Consider the following 27,288-nt stretch of genomic DNA (forward strand, 5'->3'; position numbering starts at 1 on the left):
ACACAGATGTCGGATTACAATGTTCAGAGAAACCGAGAGGCTGAAGAAAACACAATGTCTGCACTCCCTCTTCATCTGGAACACTTCCCGTGTTTGTGTGTCGAGCCTCACTGAGGGTCAGTGGAGAGGAAACTGGAGACGAGTGCCGTTTTACCGGAGGCTCGTTCAACGTCCCTGAACATTTATGAAGGGGTTCAGAAAGGGAGGTACTGCCAAATTGAGCTACGACTCATCGTGGACGTCGTCACAACCGGGGTGGCCTGATATTTGAGATACTGTGTTGTTGAGGAACACTGCAAAACATTGCGGTATTGAATGTGAAGTATGTTCTAGTTATCTTGCCAACAGCAGCATACCACCCTGCATACCACTGCTAGCTTGCTTCTGAAGCTAAGCAGGGTTGGTCCTGGTCAGTCCCTGGATTGGAGACCAGATGCTGATGGAAGTGGTGTTGGAGGGCCAGTAGGAGGCACTCTTTCCTCTGGTCTAATACAAAATATCCCAATGCCCCAGGGCAGTGATTGGGGACATTGCCCTGTGTAGGGTCTTTCGGATGGGAAGTTAAACGGGTGTCCTGACTAAATTACCAATCTGGCTAAATTACCAATCTGACCCTCAAACCATCACGGTCACCTAATAATCTCCAGTTTACAATTGGCTCATTCATCCCCCTCCTCTCCCCTGTAACTATTCCCCAGGTCGTTGTTGCAAATGAGAACGTGTTCTCAGTCAATTTACCTGGTAAAATAACAAATAAATAAAATAAACTGTTTTACACCGAAATCCTAGAATCAGCGACTCTTCTGGTCTTGAATATACCCCTAACCTTAATATACATGCAGAACAAAGAGTATGAGAGTTGGTATTATTTGTGGTGTTGAACGTCCCGTCTCTGTCTGTCATGTTCCAGCTGTTACAAAGACTGCTGGACGACCGCAGAGCCACTGTTCAGATGATCCAGGGAGAGGGAGAGAGGATCGCAGCCACGGCCGAGACACAGGACAAAGACAAGATCCAGAAACAGCTGGAGAGTCTGGGAGAGCGATGGGACAAGCTGCTGGAGAAAGCCAGGGCAAGGTAACGTACATTATTGTATGGGCACACTACACATAGGAGTTGATATAACCGGTCATCATTCATCACGTACATGCACCACAGTCAGTGACGACATCTCAACACCACAGAAAGACTCTTGCCCATGCATAGTACACACACACACACACACACACACACACACACACACACACACACTAGCCTACCTATAGAATGCATTGCCATTACTGCAGTACACAACCCACACATTCCTGACTGTCGTGTCTGAATCCTTATTTGGATCCACGATAAGACGTTGATATACAAAGGCGACCCAAACGCTCACCCCCTCTCTCCCTTATTCTCCCTTCTCCTCCCGCCTCTGCAGGCAGTGCCAATTGGAGGATCTGCAGGCGCTGGCACTTCAGTTCCACGAGGCGGTGGAGCCTCTTGGAGAGTGGCTGAGTGCCACCGAGCGACGCCTGAGCACCGTCGAGCCCATGGGAACCCAGACTTCCAAGATCACCCAACAGATTACAAAACACAAGGTAACGTGGTTGACGGTAGCGTGGATGTCGGTGTCACAAGGTAACGTGTCCCCCTCGAAACACGGTTTGCGTTTTCGGTTCCCTTTGAGGAAAAGAGGTGAATAAGGACAGAAATTAGGGTTTAAGTCTGGAATTAAACTAGGGAGACGAGGATGGTACCTGAATACACGACTGGTTGCTTTCCATTGAGAGAAAGAAAGGGAAGCCCAGGCTCAACCATTTTCCCCTCAACATTTTGATATGATTTGATATCAAATATATATTATATTTCATTGAACCGTTTTTGTTTATTATTTCATGTTTTTCTTGTAAAGTTATCATACATATTTGGCTTTCATTCGTTCCTTCTGATTTCTCATTCATTCTGATTTCTCATCTGCATCCTCATCTTATCCTTTATTTGTTCGCTATGTTTTTCTTCTGTTCTCCTTCACTCCTCCCCCTCTCCGCACACACCGCCCCAGGCCGTCCAAGAGTCCGTCTCCTCTAGAGGATCCGAGGTCAACCGCCTCGAGGCCCTCGGCCAATCCCTGGCGCCCCTCAGCTGTGCGGCCGACCGCGATTGGCTGAGGGAGCGTGTGGGGGCGGTGCGGCTAGGCCACTCGGAGCTCAGTGATTGGTGCCAATGCAGGGCCGTCATGCTGGAGCAGGCCCTGGCTAATGCCCAGCTGTTTGGGGAGGATGAGGTGGAGGTGCTCAACTGGCTGGCTGAGGTGGGCCAGCGGCTGGGACAGGTGTCTGTGCAGAGCTACCAGCCAGGGGTCCTCACCCAGCAGCACAAGCACTCACTGGTACGATACTATGGTTTAGACAGGGAGTAGCTATTCATTAACACAGAGTGGTAGGATACTACCGCACTACCGCAGGGAGTATTGTATTGGCTAGTACTGTCTAGACATTGAGTAGCAATAGGAATGACTCTTATTACGTTCTACGGATGTCAAACTCGTTCCACGGAGGGCAGAGTGTCTGTGGGTTTTCGGTCGTCCGTTGTACTTGATTGATGAACTAAGGTTACTAATTTGTAAGGAACTCCCCTCACCTGGTTGTCTAGTGCTTCATTAAAAAGGGGAAAACTAAAAACCTGCAGACATTAGGCCCTCCATGGAATGAGTTTGACACCACTGCTCTGTAAGGTGTTCATTCTCTTTCTCTCCACCTTCCCCCATCAGTCTCTCAATGAAGAGATAGTGAGCAGGAAGAAGCAGGTTGACCAGGCCGTCAAGAACGGACAAGCCCTGCTCAAGCAAACCACCGGTAAAGTGTACAACCTCTAACTCTGGATACTACTACTAATCTCCCTTCCCTGATTCTGGAACAGCTCTCCCCTAGCCCACATCTAACCATCTCTCACTAGCCAAACAGCCAGAACTGTTCCGGGACATGTCATTTTATAAAGGAATATATGTTGTTCACCCCTGCAGGTGAGGAAGTTCTGCTGATCCAGGAGAAGCTGGACGGTATCAAGTCTCGCTACGCTGAGATGACGGGCGGGAGCAGCAAAGCCCTCCGCATCCTGGAGCAGGCCCTGCAGCTGAGCACGCGATTCGCCAGCGCCCACGACGACCTCAACCACTGGTTAGACAAGGTGGAGGCGGAGCTCAACGTCATGGAGCCCGACGCCACGCCAGCCTATCAGGACAGACAGAAGGTAGGGGACGTTTTTTTAATTTTTAATTTAATTTTTTTAATGTTAGCCCCTTTTTTTTCTCCCCAATTTCAGGATTATGATCTTGCCTCATCGCTGCAACTCCCCAACGACCCGGGAGAGGCGAAGATCGAGTCATGCGTCTTCTGAAACATGACCCACCGAGCCGCGCTTCTTAACACCCTCCTGCTTAACCCGGAAGCCAGCCGCACCAATGTGTCGGAGAAAACACCTTTTAAACTGATGACCGAGGTCAGCCTGCAGGTGCTCGGCCCACAAGAGCGCGATGAGCCAAGTAAAACACCCCCGGCCACAACCTCCCCTAACCCAGACGACGCCGGGCACGGCCAGTGCCTTAGACCGCTGCGCCACTCGGGAAACCCCCAGGGGATGTTTTCTTAACAGTTTATTATACAAATATGCTGTGAATATACCGTATATTGTGTAAATATATTTGCAGTCTGCAATTTTTCCAGATGTTCAGTGGTCATTTCAATGAATGATTTACCCAATGATTCTTGAAGAATAACTTCCTTTTTCCTCTCTTGCGGTTGTTTGTTTTTAACACTGTAGCGCAAGTAGGACTTATATATTGAGTTGAAGATACTCAATCTGTGTGCGTGTGTTTCTCTCCCAGGAGCTGAAGTGTGTGTCGGCGGAGAAACGTCTGGTTTTGGACACGGTCAACGAGGTGGGCAGTGCCCTCTTAGACCTGGTGCCCTGGCGTGCCCGCGAGGGCCTAGACCGCCTGGTGGCTGACGCCAACCAGCGCTACCGAGCGGCGGACGAGACCATAACCCAGCGGGTACAGCTGGTACAGGCTGCCGTCCAGAGGTCACAACAGGTACTGCAATGTGACTAAATGAAACCAACGTTTATTGGTCGCGGACAGACACAGTTGGTACTCCGTTCAGGGATCGTATACATTTACAGTGGATGAGGGTGTTGATAGTCAAAGGTGGGCCAAATTGTATAAGTTCAGGATTTGAATAGTTGAATAGCTTCATTCTCTGGGTCGATCTTTGTCTGTAGAAGCCGTGAGGTTTCTGCTGACGTTGTCAACAAGAGGATGACGCTAATGTTGTGGCATTTCCCTCTAGTCTTCTCTTAGCATTTAGGTGGCTGTGTGTAATGCCAACCAGCTAACGCTGCTGTAAATGCTAATAACGTCTCACTCTGTCAGTATGGGGAGCCTGAGTGTGCCGGTGCTAACTGTGTGTATCTCTCTGTGCCTCAGTATGAGGAGGCGGTGGACGCGGAGCTGACCTGGGCTGGGGAGACGGAGAGGAAGCTATCCTCCCTGGGTCCTCTGAGTCTGGAGCCTGACGTCACCGTGGCCCAGCTACAGGTCCAGAGGGCCTTCAATATCGACATCATCCGACACAAAGACACCGTGGACCAGCTACTCCACACCAGGGACGACATCCTGGAGACGTGCGGCGACCAGCAGAGAGACGCTCTGGTGGTGAGGAGAGAGGGGCAAAGGAGAGGGTTTAGGGAGCGCGGAAGAGGGTAGAGAAATGCAGGGAGTCGGAGAGAACGGTGAAAGGCAGAACAAGACGCCTTTTGTAACATACTGTATGCAATGACTCATTTAAGAAAAGTTAATTCACAGGAAAATCAAATGACATGACTTATGTATTTGTTATATTCATATTATAATATTATTAAATATTATAAACAAGGAGGGAAATATTGGGTTTTGTGCTTGAAGTAAAAGCCTACAACATTAGTACACAAAATGTGAACTATTCCAGTGGTTTTTGCCTAGTTACCAAATGTGAACCATTCTAGCCTCTTTTCTTTCCCTCGCTCTCCTCAGGTGAAGACTGACTCGCTGACTGCCCGCTACGAAGTGGTGAGCCAGCGGCACCAGGAGCGTTTCTCAGCCCTGGAGCAGGCCCAGGTCCTGGTGGCCCGCTTCTGGGAGACCCAGGAGGAGCTGGAGCCCTGGCTGGGGGAGACGGAGACCCTTATCGCCCAGCTGCCCCCACCTGCCATTGACACCGAGGCCCTGCGACTCCAACAGGAGCAGATGAGGGTGAGGAGGAGGCTCTAATTGCTGTATTTACACTAATGTCCTCGTGAAAACATTTATCATGTCGAATGAGTTCCTAACACTTCTACTTGCTTTTTTCTCTTTCCTGTCCCCCTCTTTCTCTGTGGTACCACTCTCAATCACACTGTCCATCTTCCTCTTTACTTATTTTCCACTCTTTTCTCCCTCCATCTTTCGTCCAGCTCTTGAGGGAGTCCATAGCGGAGCACAAGCCCCACATCGACAAGCTGCTGAAGATCGGCCCCCAGCTGGCCGTTCTGAGTCACCAGGAGGGGGCCACGGTGAGGCAGCGCTACAGCGACGCCGAGACACGCTACGCGGCCATCAAGGAGGAGGTCAAGGGTCGCGCCGCCACCCTGGACGAGGCTGTTTCTCAGTCTGCGCAGGTATGGTTTTGTAAAAGTGAACTTGAAATCGGTTTGGGGCTCGAAAGTGTCAATTGTTGAAGCTTGTGTCTGCCGATTGCTACCCCGATAAAACCAAGCTTCCGGCATCCATATGAGGAAATCTGACGACTTCCTTATATGGATGCCGTAAGCCTTGTTGTGTCCATATTTGGAAGGCTCAAGATTTCCATGTGCCGCCTAGCTGCTAATGGCAGGACGAGGTCCATGTAACGTTACCACTCCAGTCTGTAGTGGAAGAGCAGTGTGAAGGTGTTAGGCATTGGCTGAAGTGTCGTGGGATTTCTGTGACCAATGCTCAAGCTATAGTGTGATGGTGCATATTGGACTCCTTACTTGGAGCTGTTCTGTCTCTTTTTGCTCATTTCCATCAGATTGGAAGAGAACTAGACCATGTCGACTTATTATTTCACTCCAAGAGATGTTGCCGTGATCTTCAAAGGTCTTGGTCATAATACGCTAGTAGAGTAGTAGCGGTCTCTGTTTGCTGAAGCTACACAGCTTCATTGCTACACTTGCAGTCAGTAAATATCTCCGTAAGAAACATTCACATTTTATTTCCAGTAGTTCTCTTGTCAAATGCTCTCTCACAGCACGTCATCTCATAAGTCATGAGCCACGGGTTGATTATCGCGGAGTGCTAAGCTGATTGTTGCTGCTGTTGATATTGCTTGGCCAGAGTGTGTGCATGTCACTGATCTAACACACTGTGTTGTTTCTCCACCTCCCATCCCTAATGGACCATATCACCCACTCCTTCTCTCTATGCATCCCTCCCTCTCTCTCTCTCTCTTTTCATTCCTCCTAAACGACCAACCTCCATACCTCTCTACCCCCTCCCTTGTGCCTGACATTTCCCCCTCTCCTCGCACTCCCCCATCCCTCCATCCCTGGTTTGCTCCATCCATCCCTCCATCCCACCTCTCACCCATTGTGGATGTGCTGTGTGTGTTCACCCACAATTTCCTCCATCCGTCGTCACTGTTCACTGCAATCACCCAGCTGGTAGAGGTAAGACCACTGACTGACCTGTACTGTGTTACTGATGCCAACCGATCACAACGTGACTTAGTTATTAGAATTCCTTCCTGCGTGAACCTTGTGTCTAGGCTGAGACAACCCGCCATACCTCCCAAGTATACTTTGTCCAATGTCTCTCCTCTTTCTCAGGTAGTGTGTTTTTGATATTTTTGTAAATTGGCAATTCCTGTCCTTTTTAGTAGCTTTAGGCTTGTCCTCTCTGTTCCAGTCCATGTTACCCATTTTGACATTGCTCAAATGCAGTTATTTACCAAAGACTACCATATCATCTTTATCACCCACCACTTAGTGAGGCTGTGGTAATAGTTTGTGCTGATTTTGAAAGTTGTGCCCAGTATTCCTAACGAAGTAAACTTTATTCATGTCTCGTAAATACAGCTATAGTACTCCCACATCTTGAATCACATGACCCTCCAAGTATCCAAAATTGCGTGGTATTTTTCGGGAAGGATCTCTGCATTTTCGCACTGTCAAAATGTCCCCTCCGAATACATACAGTGGGGCAAAAAAGTATTTAGTCAGCCACCAATTGTGCAAGTTCTCCCACTTAAAAAGATGAGAGGCCTGTAATTTTCATCATAGGTACACATCAACTATGACAGACAATGAGTTGAAAAAAAATGAAAAATCACATTGTAGGATTTCTTATGAATTTATTTGCGAGATTTCTGTCTCTCACAGACCTGTAACTTCTTCTTTAAGAGGCTCCTCTGTCCTCCACTCGTTACCTGTATTAATGGCACCTGTTTGTACTTGTTATAAAAGACCAAGGAGCTGTCAAAGGACACCAGAAACAAAATTGTAGACCTGCACCAGGCTGGGAAGAGTGAATCTGCAATAGGTAAGCAGCTTGGTTTGAAGAAATCAACTGTGGGAGCAATTATTAGGAAATGGAAGACATACAAGACCACTGTTAATCTCCCTCGATCTGGGGCTCCACGCAAGATCTCACCCCGTGGGGTCAAAATGATCACAAGAACTGTGAGCAAAAATCCCAGAACCACACGGGGGGACCTAGTGAATGACCTGCAGAGCTGGGACCAAAGTAACAAAGCCTACCAAGCCTACCAGTAACACACTACGCCGCCAGGGACTCAAATCCTGCAGTGCCAGACGTGTCCCCCTGCTTAAGCCAGTACATGTCCAGGCCCGTCTGAAGTTTGCTAGAGAGCATTTGGATGATCCAGAAGACGATTGGGAGAATGTCATATGGTCAGATGAAACCAAAATATAACTTTTTGGTAAAAACTCAACTAGTCGTGTTTGGAGGACAAAGAATGCTGAGTTTCATCCAAAGAACACCATACCTACTGTGAAGCATGGTAGTGGAAACATCATGCTTTGGGGCTGTTTTTCTGCAAAGGGACCAGGGCGACTGATCCGTGTAAAGGAAAGAATGAATGGAGGCATGTATCGTGACATTTTGAGTGAAAACCTTCCATCAGCAAGGGCATTGAAGATGAAACGTGGCTGGGTCTTTCAGCATGACAATGATCCCAAACACACCGCCCGGGCAACGAAGGAGTGGCTTCGTAAGAAGCATTTCAAGGTCCTGGAGTGGCCTAGCCAGTCTCCAGATCTCAATCCCATAGAAAATCTTTGGAGGGAGTTGAAAGTCCGTGTTGCCCAGCAACAGCCCCAAAACATCACTGCACTAGAGGAGATCTGCATGGAGGAATGGGCCAAAATACCAGCAACAGTGTGTGAAAACCTTGTGAAGACTTACAGAAAATGTTTGACCTCTGTCATTGCCAACAAAGGGTATATAACAAAGTATTGAGATTAACTTTTGTTATTGACCAAATACTTATTTTCCACCATAATTTGCAAATAAATTCATTAAAAATCCTACAATGTGATTTTCTGGATTTTTTTTTCTAATTTTGTCTGTCATAGTTGAAGTGTAGCTATGATGAAAATTACAGGCCTCTCTCGTCTTTTTAAGTGTGAGAACTTGCACAATTGGTGACTGACTAAATATTTTTTTGCCCCACTGTATAAGTATGTATAATAACAAGAATGATGAGCCTTAAAGGGCTCTGCATGGGCAATCCGTCGTCAACAGTGGCTGTACAGTATTTACTGCCACACGGTCTCTGTAGAAGACAGGCCATTCATACATCATTGCACTTTGAAGAGCCGCTGTGAAGGAAGTGAGTTTGTGTTAATACAGGACCTCCCACCGACCAATCATGTTACAGAAATTGGGTGGAATTGTTACAGAAATTGGGTGGCATTGTCGTATGGCGCTCCAGAGGCTCTGCATTTGCGTCACACCCTCCATACAGAGCCTCTGGACAGCATTGCTGGATCGAGCATAAAGCAGCTATTAGTCACGCAACCCACCTTCTCTTCCTAACACCCCCCCAGTTCCATGACAAGATGGACCCCCTATTGGAGACCCTGGAAGGGGCTGTGCAGCGCCTCCGTTCCCCTTCTCCCGTGGCGGCGGAGGCGGATAAGATCCGGGAGCAGTTGGCTGAGCACAAGGCTACCGGGCTGGAGCTGGACAAACTGCTGCCCTCCTTCTCTGCCCTGTGTGCCCGTGGCGAGGAGCTCATCAGTAGAGCAGCCCACGACGATCCTGCCGCTGAAGGTAAGGGCCTGAAACACACACACATAGGTACACTTACATATACACACTTATAAACACACACACAGATGAACACAAACACACCCACATACACTACCAGTCAAAAGTTTGGACACACCAACTAATTTCTGTGTTTTTCTTTATTTTTACTATTTTCCAAGTTGTTGAATAATAGTGAAGACATCAAAACTATGAAATAACACATATGGAATCATGTAGTAACCAAAAAAGTGTTAAACAAATCCAAATATATTTGAGATTCTTCAAATAGACACCTTTTATCTTGATTACCGCTTTGCACACTCTTGGCATTCTCTCAACCAGCTTCACGTGGAATGCTTTTCCAAATCAAATCAAATGTATTTATATAGCCCTTCGTACATCAGCTGATATCTCAAAGTGCTGTACAGAAACCCAGCCTAAAACCCCAAACAGCAAGCAATGCAGGTGTAGAAGCACGGTGGCTAGGAAAAACTCCCTAGAAAGGCCAAAACCTAGGAAGAAACCTAGAGAGGAACCAGGCTATGTGGGGTGGCCAGTCCTCTTCTGGCTGTGCCGGGTGGAGATTATAACAGAACATGGCCAAGATGTTCAAATGTTCATAAATGACCATGGTCATTTCCAACAGTCTTAAAGGAGTTCCCACATATGCTGGGCACTTGTTGGCTGCTTTTCCTTCACTCCGTGCTCCGACTCATCCCAAACCATCTCAATTTGGTTGAGGTTGGGGGATTGTGGAGGCCAGGTCATCTGATGCAGCACTCCATCACTCTCCTTCTTGGTCAAATAGCCCTGACACATCCTGGAGGTGTGTTGGGTTATTGTCCTGTTGAAAAACAAATGATACACCATCCCATCTGGTTTGTGCTTAGAGGGACTATCGCTGCAGAATGCTGTGGTAGCCATGCTGGTTAAGTGTGTCTTGAAATCTAAATAAATCATTGTCATTGTCACCAGCAAAGCACCATAACACCTCCTCCTCCATGCTTTAAGGTGGAAAATACACATGCAGAGATCATCTGTTCACCCACACCGCGTCTCACAGACACTGCAGTTGGAACCAAAACTCTCCAATTTGGACTCCAGACCAGAGGACAAATTTCCACCGGTCGAATTGCTTGTGTTTCTTGGTCCAAGGAAGTCTCTTATTGGTGTCCTTTAGTAGTGGTTTCTTTGCAGAAATTCAACCATGAAGGCCTGATTCACACAGTCTCCTCTGAACAGTTGATGTTGAGATGTGTCTGTTACTTGAACACTGAAGCATTTATTTGGGGTGCAATTTCTAAGGCTGGTAACTAATGAACTTATCCTCTGCAGCAGAGGTAACTCTGGGTCTTCCATTCCTGTGGCGGTCCTCATGAGAGCCAGTTTCATCGTAGCGCTTGATGGTTTTTGCAACTGCACTTGAAGAAACGTTCATAGTTCTTGACGTTTTCCGTATTGACTGACCTTCATGTCTTAACATAATGATGGACTGTCGTTTCTCTTTACTTATTTGAGCTGTTCTTGCCATAATACGGACTTGGTCTTGTACCAAATAGGGCTGTCTTCTGTATACCACCTCTACCTTGTCACAACTCAACTGATTGGTTCAAACGCATTAAGAAGGAAAGAAATTCCACAAAATAACTTTTAACAAGGCACACCTCCATTCCAGGGGACATTCCAGGTGACTACCTCATGAAGCTGATTGAGAGAATGCCAAGAGTGTTCAATGCTGTCATCAAGACAAAAAGGGTGGCTACTTAAAATATATTTTGATTTGTTTAACACTTTTATTGGTTACTACATGATTCCATATATGTTATTTCATAGTTTTGATGTCTTCACTATTATTCTACAATGTAGAAAATAGTCCAGATAAAGAAAAACCCTAGAATGCGTAGGTGCTCTAAAACTTTCGACCGGTATTGTACTTGTGTCACACAAGGACATTCATGCATCACAAAGGGATACACACACACAACCACCCCTAGGTGGAGACAATGACTCATACACAGGACCTCCGTGTAGGGAGAGGGGAGAAAACAATACATGCACACACTCCCACTGTATTACAATGATCCCACTGCCAAACCTGATTCGTCTCATTTTTGTATTCAACATAGTTTATTTTAAACACAGACACCCAGAAACACATAGGCGGAGATTCACGAACAGTTAAGAACTTTTGAGGACTCCCAGCACACGTGGCGACACTGCCATCCCCCGCCAAAATGTCTCAGGACATCACTTTATAACTATGAATGACTGCTCTGTGCAGTGGGAATGTAGTCTACTGACTGGTTCTGTAAAAGACTCCACTGTTGATGTTGTCACTAGATGGCCATGCTAGAAGGGACAAAAGCAGCAATAACATCAGAAATGATAAGCAAGTACATTTGCTATTTGTTATGGTTAAGTTCAGGACTTAATAATACTACTTAATAATAACTTGTTATTACATAAAATTCCTCCATCCATTTTTACATAGCTAACAGCAAATCGTGACAATTGTCCTTTCAAATAACGCCACACTTCCAGATTCATTCCTAACTCCTCCATCCCCCTCTTTCCCCCTCCCAGCCGTGCATTCCCGTCTCCTGCGTCTGCGCTCCCTGTGGGATGAGATCCGGCAGAGGGCTGAGGAGCGGGAGGGGACCTGGCTGGGAAGTTCGGACGACATCTTGGACCTGGCTGGGACAGTTCTGGGCCAAACAGCAGATGGCGGCGTTACGTGTGGAGAGGGGGATGCACGCTCCGTGACTGGCAGGACATCTGAGAGAGAGGGTCAAGGAGGGGGCTGGAGGGACAGAGGGGAGGGTGGACCCCTCACTCATCAAACAGCAGATAGAGGCGGCTGAGGTACGTGTGGAGAGGGGGATGGAGGGTTACTGAGAGAGGAGGGTAGAGGTACGTGTGGAGAGGGGGATGGAGGGTTACTGAGAGAGAGGAGGGTAGAGGTATGTGTGGAGAGGGGGATGGAGGGTTACAGAGAGAGGAGGGTAGAGGTATGTGTGGAGGGGGATGGAGGGTTACTGAGAGAGAGGAGGGTAGAGGTATGTGTGGAGAGGGGGATGGAGGGATGGAGGGTTACAGAGAGAGGGAGGATGGTAGAGGTATGTGTGGAGAGGGGGATGGAGGGTTACTGAGAGAGAGGAGGGTGGAGGTATGTGTGGAGAGGGGGATGGAGGGTTACTGAGAGAGAGGAGGGTGGAGGTATGTGTGGAGGGGGATGGAGGGTTACTGAGGAGAGGGAGGAGGGTAGGAGGGTATGTGTGGAGAGGGGGGGATGGAGGGTTACAGAGCGAGGATGGAGGGTAGGAGGGTATGTGTGGAGAGGGGGATGGAGGGTTACTGAGAGAGAGGAGGGTGGAGAGGGGGATGGAGGGTTACTGAGAGAGGAGGGGTGTGGAGAGGGGGATGGAGGGTTACTGGAGAGGGGGATGGAGAGAGGAGGGTAGAGGTATGTGTGGAGAGGGGGATGGAGGGTTACTGAGAGAGAGGGGGTAGAGGTAGGTGTGGAGAGGGGGGATGGAGGGTTACTGAGAGAGAGGAGGGTAGAGGTACGTGTGGAGAGGGATGGAGGTTGACTGAGAGAGAGGAGGGTAGAGGTACGTGTGGAGAGGGATGGAGGTTGACTGAAAGAGAGGAGGATGATGGTTATTGAAAGACAGGGAAAGGGTGGAGAAAAAGATATGGATGTATAGCGCATGTTTGTAGCAACACTATGGAAAATACAAGGAAAGCATAGCAAGATATTCAGATGCTAAAATGTGGAGGAATAGTCTTCTGTGGTATGAATATGGGACCAACCAAACAACACACTAAGAGAGAGGGGGTAAGAAAAAGAGAAGATATGAATTAGTTATGAAGATAAAGAGGAGACACATGGTGCCAGCATGTTAGTAGCTACAGTTGAAGTCGGAGGTTTACATCCACCTCAGCCAAATACATTTAAAATCAGTTTTTCACAATTCCTGACATTTAATCCTAGTAAAGATTCCCTGTCTTTGGTCAGTTAGGTCACCACTTTATTTTATGAATGTGAAATGTCCGAATAATAGAGAGAGAAGGATTTATTTCAGCTTTTATTTCTTTCATCGCATTCCCAGTGGGTCAGAAGTTTACATACGCTCAATTAGTATTTGGTAGCATTGCCTTTAAATTGTTTAACTTGGGTCAAATGTTTTGGGCAGCCTTCCACAAGCTTCCCACAATAAGTTGCATGAATTTTGGCCTATTCCTCCTGACAGAGCTGGTGTAACTGAGTCAGGTTTGTAGGCCTCCTTGCTCGCACACGCTTTTTCAGTTCTGCCCACAAATGTTCTATAGGATTGAGGTCAGGGCTTTGTGATGGCCACTCCAATACCTTGACTTTGTTGTCCTTAAGCCATTTTGCCACAACATTGGAAGTATGCTTGGGGTCATTGTCCATTTGGAAGACCCATTTGCGACCAAGCTTTAACTTCCTGACTGATGTCTTGAGATGTTGCTTCAATATATCCACATCATTTTCCTACCTCATGATGCCATCTATTTTGTGAAGTGCACCAGTCCCTCCTGCAGCAAAGCACCCCCACAACATGATGCTGCCACCCCCGTGCTTCACGGTTGGGATGGTGTTCTTCTGCTTACAAGCCTCCCCCTTTTTCCTCCAAAGATAACGATGGTCATTATGGCCAAACAGTTCTATTTTTGTTTCATCAGACCAGAGGACATTTCTCCAAAAAGTACGATCTATGTCCCCATGCAAACCGTAGTCTGTTTTTTTATGGTGGTTTTGGAGCAGTGGCTTTTTCCTTGCTGAGCGGCCTTTCAGGTTATGTCGATATAGGACTCGTTTTACTGTGGATATAGATACTTTTGTACCTGTTTCCTCCAGCATCTTCACGAGGACTTTTGCTGTTGTACTGGGATTGATTTGCACTTTTCGCACCAAAGTACGTTCATCTCTAGGAGACAGAACCCGTCTCCTTCCTGAGGGGTATGATGGCTGCGTGGTCCCATGGTGTTTATACTTGTGTACTATTGTTTGTACAGATGAGCGTGGTACCTTCAGGCGTTTGGGAAATGCCCCCAAGGATGAACCAGACTTGTGGTCTACAATTGTTTTTCTGAGGTCTTGGCTGATTTCTTTTGATTTTACCATGATGTCAAGCAAAGAGGCACTGAGTTTGAAGGTAGGCCTTGAAATACAGGTACACCTCCAATTGACTCAAGTGATGTCAATTAGCCTATCAGTAGCTGCTAAAGCCATGACATTTTCTGGAATTTTCCAAGCTGTTTAAAGGCACAGTCAACTTAGTGTATGTAAACTTTTGACCCACTGGAATTGTGATACAGTGAAATAATCTCTGTAAACAACTGTTGGAAAAATTACTTGTCATGCACAAAGTAGATGTCCTAACTGACTTGCCAAAATTTGTGGAGTGTTTGAAAAACAAGTTTTATTGACTCCAACCTAAGTGTATGTAAAGTTCCGACTTTCACTGTATGTAACGGCCTGTATAGCTTGCAATGTATTTGTACTGTAGTTAGCTCAGCGGTAGGAAGGGGAGCGAATGTGCAGAGGTAGTTACTGATGATTGTGACTACTGTCGGGTTGTCTGATCTGTCCAAATATGAATTCTGTGTCTCTCTCCAAGGCCATCAAGGCCGAGACAGATGGGCTGAGGGAGGAGCTGGAGTTTGTACGAACCCTTGGGGCTGAACTCATCTTCGCCTGCGGAGAAACGGAGAAGCCTGAGGTCAAGAAGACCATTGACGAGGTGAGGAGGAGTAAAGGATGAAAACTTCAAGACTTAAGACAGGATCAAACCAATCGAGAACATAATCATTGATGGACTCAGTGCGTTGTCTTTCTTGTGTCTACGTTCTCTGTTTTATGTATTTGTATTGCGATATGTTTCATCTTTCCTCTCTTCTCTGTGTCCGTTTCTCAGATGAATGTGGCCTGGGAAGGCCTGGACCGGACGTGGAGAGAGAGGATGGAGAGGTTGGAGGAGGCCATGGCTGCTTCTGTGCAGTACCAGGATGCATTGCAGGTCAGTGTCCCAGAATGCATCAGTCTTTTAGCTCCGTGTGTATGAGAATTAAATTATTTGAATTGAATAATGTGGTATTTATTGCACTGGTTATTTCAGAAAGCAGATGCTTAGAAATGTATCATGTCGTGAAGTAGAGGCATTTATAAGTATCTAGACATAGATCGGCATTATAGTTTTCAGAAGTTAGATTGACTCATTTGTGTGTGTGTGTGTGTGTGTGTGTGTGTGTGTGTGTGTGTGTGTGTGTGTGTGTGTGTGTGTGTGTGTGTGTGTGTGTGTTGCAGGGCATGTTTGACTACCTGGACAACACAGTGATCAAGCTCTGTGACATGTCCACTGTGGGCACTGATCTGGGAACTGTCAAACAGCAGATTGAAGAGCTCAAGGTTTGAATCATAATTGATTTTTGTCACGTAGCTTCGATATAAATAGTATATTTAATATATTCCAATATATGTTTTTATCATCCTCCAAATATTTATAATAATTATTGTACTTAAAAAACTCTCTTGGTCATAAAAGTGAACTATCACTTTAAAGATAAGTGAACTGCTAGTGCAGGCCTGACTCCTCTCCTCTCCTGTGAGCAGCACTACAAGGTGGAGGTGTACCAGCAGCAGATAGACATGGAGAAGCTGTGCCACCAGGGGGAGCTGTTGCTCAAGAAGGTCTCGGACCAGAACGACAGAGACATGATCCAGGAGCCCCTCACGGAGCTCCGACACCTCTGGGACAACCTGGGGGACAAGATCATTCACAGACAGGTACACAAACTATGCATTGGCCTGTTTTACCCAGTGACTCCCTAACTATTTTACAGTAGGGGCAGTAGCTACAGTAGCTCTCCAGCCCCCTGTCTAAAAGAATACCTTCAGAACTCCGGTCCTCTGGAAGTCAGACTCACTGTTGGCTAGTAGTGCCACGCTGTTGTAGTGAACCCAATATTTTACAAATCAAGTTTGTCAGTTAGAATCCATATTTCTATGTGTTTATTTTTTTATGGTTACACACACATAATAGATTCTACCATTACAAGTTGTTGTGATGCTATTAAAATACATTGATACCTCAGATATGTACATTATATTACACCTTGCAATACAATACAATCCAACATGGTTTTGGAATAACCACTGTTTTCCCTTAACTGTTTCCTACAGCATAAGTTGGAAGGGGCTCTCCTGGCTCTAGGTCAGTTCCAGCATGCCTTGTCTGAGCTGCAGTCCTGGCTGAGTCACACCCACGCCACCCTGGACACACAGAGACCCATCAACTCTGACCCCAAGGCCATCGAGATAGAACTGGCCCGACACCACGTACGTCTACCTCTCTACGTCTATGCCTCCCACACTTTTACTTATCCTCCGTTTCTTCTTTACGCCTTCATTTCTAGATGACCAGTTTCCCAGACCCACATTAAGCCAATCCTGGACTAAAAAGCCCTCTCAATGAAGGTTCTCCATCGGGAAATCGGTCTTATTAGCCTACCACTCATCTCTCCTCCATATCACCCTCACTTCTCTTATTTTCCCTTATAGATTATGCATGGAAGCCGTTTTGAGCCAGTACGCTTGCTTCACATCAATTATTGCATTGGAGAGGTGTAACCAACACACCCTCCCTCCAACTCTCTCTCTCTCTCTCTCTCTCTCTCTCTCTCTCTCTCTCTCTCTCTTTCAGGTGCTGAGGAACGACGTGTTGTCCCATCGCTCCACGGTGGAGACGGTGAACGCGGTGGAGGGGCTGAGCTGCTGGAGTCCAGTCCCGGGAGGAGGCCAACCACCTCCGCGGCCAGCTGGACCACCTCAACCGCGGCTGGGAGAACCTGCTACTCAAGACCCAGGACCGGCAGAAACTACTGGAGGCAGCACTGCACAAGGTAGGAAGGATCGAGGCGGACTGGGCTGAGAAGAGAGGCCCTGGTTACTGTTTCACTGAGCTTAGCGAAATGAAGGAATGACACCAATTACTTCTTACCCCTTCCTGTAATTCTATATCTATATTATGAGTTCCCATCTTGTACAAAAATGATTGTCACATTGCACTAGCAAATAGGTTATTTCACAGTTAAGTAAAGGTTTAAAAACGGTACAAAATCTTAACAAGGCTAAAACCACGGGGCAAATGATTGAAGCACTGCCATTAACTCGCAACTCATGACTTCCCCTCTTGATCCCTCTCTCCCTTCCTCCTCCCTGGTTCCCCAGGCGGAGGGTTTCCATGGTGAGCTGGAGGAGTTCCTGCAGTGGCTGAGGAGGACAGAGAGCCAGCTGTCTGCAGCCAAACCCACAGGTGGCCTGCCTGAGACGGCCCGGGAGCAGCTGCAGCAGCACCTGGTAATACTGGGGATACGTTGCCCACACATAACACTAGATATGTGATGAAGACGACACGCGGTAAAGGAGATAGATGTTGCGATGCTGCACCCTGTTCCATACATACACGACAGTAGATATGAGTCACTGTCTACTATATCTAATCTGTATACATGTTGTTTTTAACCATGTGTAACGGGTGTGTTAGACATGCACAATACATAGCTAGCGAACACCTGTTGTTATTGGGTGGCTCCTCAAAGTATCGAAATTCCTCATTCCAAACCATGGCCACGTGTTTACCATTCATTATCAAGGTTATTCATTGTTCATTCATTCAACCCTTTGAAAACATCTGTCTCTCTATAGGAGCTTCAGACCCAGTTGGCCCAGCGCGCGGAGCAGTACAACCGGCTGCTGGACGCGGGGGAGTCCATGTTGCTGTCCCGCGGGGGGGAGGAGGGCGGCCCCGGGGCTGGCACGACCCAGACCCAACAGAACCTGGCCCTGCTGCAGAACAAGTGGGCCAGCCTGAACACTAAGATGGAGGACCGCAGGGTAAGAGAAGAAGCTTCTGTTCCGAGACATGAATGAAGGGCTATAAGTAAGAGCATGTGTTTTTGTATATGTAAGCAATTAGGTACCTAATAAAATGTATACATTATAGATTTTCACAGATAAGAAAAACACTGTTTTACATCGGAAGTGTATTGTTGCAGGAGCGATTTTCAATATTACCATCAACCATTTCACTGACCTCCACCCCCCCACCCTAGGCGAAGCTGGACGAAGCGGTGTCGCTGGCCACGGGGTTCCAGTCCTCCCTCCAGGACACCATCAACTGGCTGACCCAGGCTGAGCAGACCCTCAACATGGCTCAGGCCCCCTCCCTCATCCTGGACACCGTCCTCTTCCAGATAGACGAACACAAGGTGGGCAATTCCGGCACCATAGAAGTTTAGAGATCCTATGCTGTGCTGTACTATTGGTTAGTACAAGGATAGAATACATGTTTCCCGAGCGGTGCAGCGGTCTAAGGCACTGCATCTCAGTGCTTGATGCGTCACTACAGACCCGGGTTTGATCCCAGGCGGTGTCACAACCGACCGTGACCGGGAGTCCCATAGGTTGGGAACAATAGGCCCAGCGTTGTCCAGGTTAGGGGAGGGTTTGGCCGGAGGGGCTTTACTTGGCTCATCGCGCTCTAGCGACTCCTTGTGATGGGCCAGGCTCAATGCAGGCTGCAGAACATTTCCTCCGACACATTGGTGCAGCTTGCTGCCTGCTTGTTAAGAAGCGCGGTTTTGCTGGTCATGTTTTGGAGGACGCATGACCCGACCTTCGCCTCGCCCGAGCCCGTTGGTGAGTTGCAGCGATGAGGCAGGATCGTTATTGGATATCACAAAATTGGGGAGAAAAAGGGAGTAACATTAAAATGGGAAAAAAGGATAGAATATACTTAACTGTAATTCACATAACTGCAATACTACATTTGAATATATTTAAGTTGACTCATCATATTCATCAGACATTTTGCAGACTTAGTACATTTCCCTTCCACCCTTCTGTTTTGTTAGCTGGTATGTGCTGATGAGCATGTGCATGTACAGCTGAAATCATAGCACCCAGAACCAAATGAGCCTATCAATGTAATGTTAAGGCTGTCACGAGGGAGTTATACGACTAACACGCTCTCTGTCGATCTCTGTTCCCCCCCCAGGTGTTTGTGAATGAGGTGAACACCCACAGGGAGCAGGTTTTGGCTCTGGAGAAGGCCGGCTCTCAGCTGCGTTTCGCCAGTCTGAAGCAGGATGTGGTTCTGATCAAGAACCTTCTGCTGAGTGTACAGGCCCGCTGGGACAAGCTGGTGCAGAGGTCCCTGGACCGCGGCAGACACCTCGACGAAGCCCGCAAGAGGGCCAAGCAGGTATGAGAGAGGGTTTGAAATGCTTTCTCCATATGTTCACAAGTCACTTTACCCTTCACCAAATGGATGCTACACGGCAGCCATTTTGTTTCAGAAATCACCCTGCAAATCAATTAGAGGTGGTCAACCAGTTTCTCTCTCCCTCCCTCTAGTTTCATGAGGCTTGGAGGAAACTGTCAGACTGGCTGGAGGAGGCTGAGAGCCGGCTAGACTCGGAGCTGGAGATCTCCAACGAGCCAGACAAGATCAAAGTACAACTGACCAAACACAAGGTACAGTAGGAGTCTCACTGTATGGGTCTTGCATGGAAATAATAGGATTCTGAGCGGTTTTCACACACAACGAACACAATAAGCTGCATTATGTAGACCCTCTGTTCTGGTATCCTTAACTAAATATCTCCCCCCGAAGGAGTTTCAGAAGGCGCTGGGTTCTAAGCAGCCGGTGTATGACACCACAGTGAGGTCTGGTAAGGCCATGAGGGACAAGACCACCCTGCCCGAAGACACCCAGAAACTAGACCACCTACTGGGGGAGGTCAGGGACAAGTGGGACACCGTCTGTGGGAAGAGTGTTGAGAGGTGAGGGGAAAACTCCATGCCAATTGCTTTATTACAATGAATATTATGGTAGGGTTTTCCAACTCCAGTCCTGGAGAGCTACTGATTGTGCAGGTTTCTGTTCCAGCACTAAGTAATGCACCTGATTCGGCTAATTCTGGTCCTGATTAAACCCCACTATTATTGATTATTTATTTGAAACAAGCGTGTTAAAGCAGGGCTAGAACAAAAGCCTGCAAACTCAGTAGCTCTCTAGGGCACTGCCATATAGAATACTGGACCATAAAAGAAAAGTTAAAATAACGATAGCTACAATTTCAATGTAATGTGACAACTGACCTTTCCCTCTGTCTCTTATCAAGGCAACACAAGCTAGAGGAGGCCCTGCTGTTCTCAGGTCAGTTTGCTGAGGCCCTGCAGGCCCTGGTGGACTGGCTGTACCGTGTAGAACCCCAGCTGGCTGAAGACCTGCCAGTCCACGGAGACCTGGATCTGGTCTCCAACCTCATGGACTCGCACAAGGTATTTCTTTATTTATGAAACCGCAATTGGTTAAAAAAGGCATTCATACCAGAGACTCTGGGTTTGCGCCCAGGCTCTGTTGTAACCGACCGGGAGGTCCGTGGGGGCGATGCACAATTGGCCTAGCGTCATCCGGGTTAGGGACAGGTTGGCCGGTAGGGATATCCTTGTCTTATCGCGCACCAGCGACTCCTGTGGCGGGCTGGGCGCAGAGCGCGCTAACCAGGTCGCCAGGTGCACAGTGTTTCCTCCGACACATTGGTGCGGCTGGCTTCCGGGTTGGATGCGCGCTGTGTTAAGAAGCAGTGCGGCTTGGACGCATGACTTTCAACCTTCGTCTCTCCCGAGCCCGTACGGGAGTTGTAGTGATGAGACAAGATAGTAGCTATTAAACAATTGGATACCAAGAAATTGGGGAGAAAACGGGGTAAAATTTAACACACACAAAAAAAATATATATATCATTTATTTGCCAAGTGCCGCATTGCCCAAGCATCATTAAATTTGAATACTTATTTCTCAAACATAACTGTATTTTTTTCCTATTGTGGACTAATGTAGTATATATTCATTAATAATATTTGATCGCCCTGTTTCCATGTTGTTTGACCACTGTTTGGTTTTTGTCTCCTCAGGCCTTCCAGAAGGAGTTGGGAAAGAGGACAACTAGTGTTCACGCCCTGAAGCGCTCAGCCAGAGAACTGATGGAGACGGGCCGCGACGACACCGCCTGGGTCAAAGTTCAACTGCAAGAGCTCAGCAACCGCTGGGACACAGTCTGTGCCCTGTCCGTCACCAAGCAGACCCGTCTTCAGCAGGCCCTCAAACAGGTCAGTTAGGAAGAAGAAGCCAAGTGACTGTGCCATTTTTGTTTTTATGTATTAACACAATACTTGGAAGTTAGAAAATATCATTTTTATGACCATTTCATGCACAGGTACAAATCATTTCAGTCCATCTTTTATTTGATTAATGTTATCTGTGTGAGCACAGTGCAGTATATATAATACCTTAAACTGGACCGCAGAATTGCAATAAAACTGAACCTTTTTCTCGTTCCTTCTAATGATCCCTCTGCCACCCGTCTCTCTCAGGCAGAGGAGTTCCGCACGGAGGTGCAGCTGCTGCTGGAGTGGCTGTCCGAGGCTGAGCAGACCCTGCGGTTCCGCGGCGTGCTGCCTGAGGAGGCGGAGACTCTGCAGACGCTGCTCCACACCCACCGGAACTTCATGGCCACGGTGGAAGAGAAGAGGACCGACGTGAACCGGGCCGCGGGCCAGGGCGAGGCCATCCTCACCACGTGCCACGCCGACTGCATCACCACCATAAAACACTGGATTACCATCGTCCGCTCCCGCTTTGAAGAGGTAGGTGGGCTGGAGAAGGAGAGTGGGATGAATAGAGAGATAAGAGAGGGGGGGTAAATATTTTAAAGTCCTGCTGGGCCAGAGAGTCATGGAAATTGTTTAAAATATTTAGTATTTCACCCATTAATTGGTGCATTTGGCTTCTGCAGGTCCTCACATGGGCCAAACAGCACGAGCAGCGTCTGGAGACTGCTCTGACAGAGTTACTCAACAACGCCACGCTATTGGAGGAGCTGTTGTCATGGCTGCAGTGGGCAGAGACCACCCTAGTCCAGCGTGACGGAGAGACCCTTCCACAGGACATCCCTCAGCTCAAAACACTCATCACAGAACACCAGGTGGGAGGAGCCTACTTTTCTCAAACCCTCATTGGCTTAGTCGCTATTATAATTATCACTCTTTCTGATTGGCTGTGTCTCACGTCAATCTATTGTTCCCAGGTGTTTATGGAGGAGATGACCCGGAAGCAGCCTGACGTGGACAAAGTGACCAAGACTTACAAGAGGAAACCAGCAGAGCCCCCTAGCAGCCTAGCTGAGAGGAGAGGAGCTCGTGTGTTACCTTATTGTACCTCCCAGAGATGCATGGATATTATATTATACTAAATACATATGAATACATATCGACCTAGAAATGCATAAGCGAAGATATACAGTGGGTGCCTAACCCCCAAACAACACAATAAAAGTCATCAAAATATGGTCAAACGTTCCATCAAGTGTCCTCAACATTTAAACCCATGTAATGCACCGTAATCATGACACCTCTCGTTCCTCGCCCTACAGGTAAAAACCAGCAGCAACAACCGCATCAACAACAGGCGGCGATGCAAGTCGCCGGGGGCAACCCCCGCTTGACTCAGCTATGCTCAAGGTGGCAGCAGGTGTGGCTGCTTGCCCTCGACCGCCAGCGGAAGCTCAACGACGCCCTCGACAGGCTTGAAGAGGTATTGTAGCGTCCCTTGATCTCCCCTATTAGAGCCGTAGAGGGCTTGGAGACCGCGAGTTTCAGACCTGTTCTTTCTCCTGTATGCTGTCTTGTCAAAACAGACACATGATTTCCTCTAAGTATATTGTTCTTCCTCATTTGTCTCACATTTATGTTCGTTGTCTTTGTCCCCAGCTGAAAGAGTTTGCCAACTTTGACTTTGACGTGTGGAGGAAGAAGTACATGCGCTGGATGAACCACAAGAAGTCGCGCGTCATGGACTTCTTCAGACGCATCGACAAGGACCAGGACGGAAAGATCACTCGCCAGGAGTTCATCGACGGCATCCTGGCCTCAAGTATGTTCTTCAAAGCTAGCTACACATCGTTAGCGCTGTTCTTTGCCCATAGCCTGCTCCAACTTAAACTGTAGTCAAGTCCTACATCTTGGTCACAAGTCCTACATCTTGGTCACAAGTCCTACATCTTTTTCTGACTGTTGGTTGTGCTGTGCAGAGTTCCCCACCAGCAGGTTGGAGATGACGGCGGTGGCAGACATCTTTGACCAGGACCGAGACGGTTACATCGACTACTACGAGTTTGTGGCGGCGCTGCACCCCAACAAGGACGCCTACCGGCCCACCACCGACGCTGACAAGATAGAAGATGAGGTGAGGAACACACACACACACACACGTATATACCCAGATATTAAAAATGACCCTTATTTGGAACAACAAAGCTGGGCCTTTGACTTGTCCAGTCCAATAGCAACTCCTAAATTGGAGGTTAATGGAGCCAGCCTTGTGACTTTCCCTCTTTCTCCTTTCTCACTCTGTGCAGGTGACCAGACAGGTGGCACAGTGTAAATGTGCCAAGCGGTTCCAGGTGGAGCAGATAGGAGAGAACAAGTACAGAGTAAGTCCTCCTCAGCCAGTGGCTGTGTACATTTACCAACAGTTAATAAACACGTTATTATATATTCTGTCTGCGTACTATGACTTAGTATTAGATATGAGATATTGTATTTTTAAATCTTAGTATTAGGTATGAGATATTGTATTTTTAAATGCAGTTGGGCCAGAGCAATTACAAGGTGAGTTACACCTGAGGCTACAGTGCTGTGGGCGTATTATTGTTTAAAGAAATAGCTTAGACAACTTCTACTTAGCAAAATGCAGTTTTCAGATGTTACTTGACAGAGTGAATCTTGGTAATGTTAGGAATGTGTGTTTTTTTTTAAAGTTGTTGCATTTGCAGTCATGGTGCGTCTAGGGTTGCGTCTGAAAATGGCACCCTATTCCCTATATAGTGCACTACTTTTGACCAGGGCCCTGGACAAAAGTAGTGCACTAAATAGGGAATAGGGTGCCATTTTGGACACAAAATAGTTTTCGTTCTGATGCTGGCTGTGTGTCACTACTTCTTTGAGCACCAATAACTGCTGTGGTTGAACTAACAAATGCAGTCACTCCATTCCTCACGTATTTAAATGCTAGCCAATAACAGTAGCACTCATCTGTATCCATGGAAATACCGGCTTTGTAAAGCAAGCTTCTCTAAGCTTTGTCATATACTCCTATAACAAGGTGGTCACATTATTGATAGTTACTAAGAAACCGGCGGGCCAAAAAAGAGCGTCCCACGGTGCGTATCTGGCCCGTGGGGGCCGTATGTTTTGCACCCCAATGCTCTTTAACATATCATATATCTCTAGTCACAGCACTGAGGGATTGATATGCTGTGTGTGCTTCCCACCCACAAACTAATATAACCATAATAAATATCACTTATACGCCATCACAGCTCCAGGATTAGCAACTACTACCATTGTTGTTTTGTGTGAACTACATCATCATTGTCCGTGGGTTAATGATATCCAGTACCTGGCCAGAGACACCTAAACTAACTGCACTGAGCTCCAGTCACGTTGTCACATGGCATCACACACCTCTCTGTCTGTCTTGACTGTTCTTGTGTGTGTTTGTCTGTCTGGCGTCACTCTTCATTGACTTATCCATCTTGTTTTGTCTCTCGAGTGGCACTTTAACCACACTGTGACAGATAGGAAATAAGATCACCTATAGTGTCCACGTCATTCAAATTCCACTGCATCCTTTTTGCTTTTTCAGGCAAATTAATCGTTGGTTTTAATGACTAGGAGACAAGTAACTACAATATGAATTGTAAAGAGTCTTAGTGAAGGATATACAGAATGTGTACATAGAATGAGCTACAGTTTATATCTCTATCCAAATGAGGTCTTATCCAATGACAGGTTTGAGTTTGAAATATTTGTCTCTCCATGTTATTTCACTCTTTCTCTTCTTCTTTCTCTTTGTTTATTCCTCCTCCACGTCTGCTGGATTTATTGTAGTTCTTCCTTGGAAACCAGGTAAAGTTGACTCGCGTGTTCGGTCCTTTGAAATCTGCTTCCTGGATCTCCACTAATGCAGGGGCCTCAATTCGACGCCACACAACAAAAACAAAATGCTGCCATGGTGACAACGCATTTCATGTTTGACCGATCAAATGTAGCACTACACTGTTGGTGCGAATCATGGAAGTGGGTTTCATAGGGCATTGAGGTGTTTCTCTTGGTGTGATTTGTGCAGATTTGGTTTTAGTTTTGAGAATGACTTTTGTTTTGGCAAACTGGAATGGGTTATAATGATAAGGGCGATAATACCTGATCCTATTGGGTTTGGACTGGGGAAATTGGTGAAATCACGCTGTTCTGAGAGTAATTATAAATTCATCTTGGTCCCATTTCTGTTTTGTGCTGTCTTGCCCAACTCTATGGTCACAATGACCATAAATTACCAAAGAGTTGACTAGATAGCACAAACGGAGCCAGGCTAATCAAAGATAGTTCTGACTTGGTATTGCTTCATAGAGTTCTGCTTGCTGCGTGATGGAGCAGTTTTACCATAGTAACTCTGAAGTGTGAATGTCATTCTGCATGAAACAAAGAAATTAAATATTTCAGAGATTGTTGATTGTTGGGAAAGCTGGGCTTTTGACAAATGGGTGATTTTAGTGGCATCATCATTGCATGGGAGTTGGAGTATAATTTGCATGGAGTGGCGTACACTTGTTCTCAGATTAGTATGGGCTGCTGTGTATGATGGCTATGGATTCTTAATCGTTGTACTTTGTGACTGAATCCCTCTGTTTCTCCCACTTTTCATTTTCTCTCCTCCTCTCCTCTCCGTCGCGGTGTTAGTTTGGAGACTCGCAGCAGTTGCGGTTGGTGCGTATCCTGCGCAGTACGGTCATGGTGCGGGTCGGAGGGGGCTGGATGGCCCTGGACGAGTTCCTGGTCAAGAACGACCCCTGCAGAGGTGAGTTTATTTGTGCACAGACACACGCACATGCAAACAAATACTAAGTACATACAAAAACAGAACGTATGTACACACACAGAGTACAAAATGCAAGCCACTGGATACACTGCGAGAGGGGCAAAAGGTATGGTACAATGGTCAACTGTTTAAACGAGACATAGTCGGACATATACAGTACATGTAACCTTTCAGGTTTACAGTTTTCAGAGTTCTGTCTTTTCCAAAGCTGTCTACGGTCTGTCCGGTGTGCTCCTCAGAGCAATCTCTCTCTCTCTTTCTCTCTCCATCATCATCCCTTCTTTCCTCTTCATCCCTCTCTGTGATAGTTGTTTGAGAAGACGGGCTTGAATCGTCTCCATCGCTCTCTCTCCCTCTGTTATGGTTCCTCTGTTGGTATCCCTTCTTTTCCCCAATCTCTTCGTTCATCTCTCCCTTTCTCATTCTTTTTCTCCGCCTTAGTTTTTTTTGTACATGCATTCCTTTCTCTTTGCTACACGGTCCTTCTTTCAAAGTAGTGTTGCACGGTGCACGATCTTCAGTTCTCTCCCTCCCTTACCTCTCCTTTTGCCCTCTCCCTTCTTCCCTCTCTCCTCTTCTCTCTCCTTCCAGTGCAACACCCTGGACTTAAGATCCTTCGCTCCGACTCCAGTAGCACCATTTCATCTCGTATAGGTTGGGTTTCTCTCTCGCTCTCTTTCCCCCTTTTTGTCCCTCCGCCTCTTCTCGGTTCTCTCACTTCCTCTGGTTGTTTTCTTTTTTTTGTTTGGGGCTTTTTTGCTGTGCTTTGCTGACTGTGACACTGAACTAACGTTCCTACCCTTTCTGGCTACATGCCTAATGCTAGCACAAGAGGATCCCTATCACAGGTTATAGGTCCAAGTCATTGACCTGTGTCTTTTTGTTTTTCAAGTTGTTTTAGCCACTTGTCACTTTGGTCCCTGATGTTTCCTCCTCCTCACCTCCTCAACCT

The 27,288-nt window shown here is 47.1% G+C and overlaps 1 protein-coding gene across 1 annotated transcript in view; it reads left to right on the forward strand.

Moving 5' to 3' along the window:
* The window catches only part of LOC118397689 (microtubule-actin cross-linking factor 1-like), a 280,970-nt gene that overhangs the window by 242,401 nt on the left and 11,281 nt on the right, over positions 1-27,288 (forward strand). Inside the window, 38 exon segments of the mRNA XM_052468938.1 lie at positions 911-1,077; positions 1,421-1,580; positions 2,045-2,371; positions 2,753-2,837; positions 3,005-3,231; positions 3,866-4,072; positions 4,466-4,693; positions 5,051-5,269; positions 5,470-5,673; positions 9,103-9,328; positions 11,891-11,977; positions 12,078-12,169; positions 14,953-15,075; positions 15,250-15,351; positions 15,639-15,740; positions 15,945-16,118; positions 16,515-16,670; positions 17,035-17,088; positions 17,091-17,121; positions 17,124-17,233; positions 17,562-17,690; positions 18,039-18,227; positions 18,446-18,601; positions 19,390-19,596; positions 19,749-19,868; positions 20,008-20,177; positions 20,519-20,678; positions 21,314-21,508; positions 21,773-22,045; positions 22,195-22,383; positions 22,486-22,597; positions 22,831-22,991; positions 23,168-23,330; positions 23,488-23,642; positions 23,815-23,889; positions 25,349-25,366; positions 26,198-26,315; positions 26,928-26,990. Of these exon segments, the coding sequence (XP_052324898.1) occupies positions 911-1,077; positions 1,421-1,580; positions 2,045-2,371; positions 2,753-2,837; positions 3,005-3,231; positions 3,866-4,072; positions 4,466-4,693; positions 5,051-5,269; positions 5,470-5,673; positions 9,103-9,328; positions 11,891-11,977; positions 12,078-12,169; positions 14,953-15,075; positions 15,250-15,351; positions 15,639-15,740; positions 15,945-16,118; positions 16,515-16,670; positions 17,035-17,088; positions 17,091-17,121; positions 17,124-17,233; positions 17,562-17,690; positions 18,039-18,227; positions 18,446-18,601; positions 19,390-19,596; positions 19,749-19,868; positions 20,008-20,177; positions 20,519-20,678; positions 21,314-21,508; positions 21,773-22,045; positions 22,195-22,383; positions 22,486-22,597; positions 22,831-22,991; positions 23,168-23,330; positions 23,488-23,642; positions 23,815-23,889; positions 25,349-25,366; positions 26,198-26,315; positions 26,928-26,990 (5,734 nt within the window).

Source organism: Oncorhynchus keta, chromosome 19, assembly GCF_023373465.1.
Source record: "Oncorhynchus keta strain PuntledgeMale-10-30-2019 chromosome 19, Oket_V2, whole genome shotgun sequence".
NCBI lineage: Eukaryota > Metazoa > Chordata > Actinopteri > Salmoniformes > Salmonidae > Oncorhynchus > Oncorhynchus keta.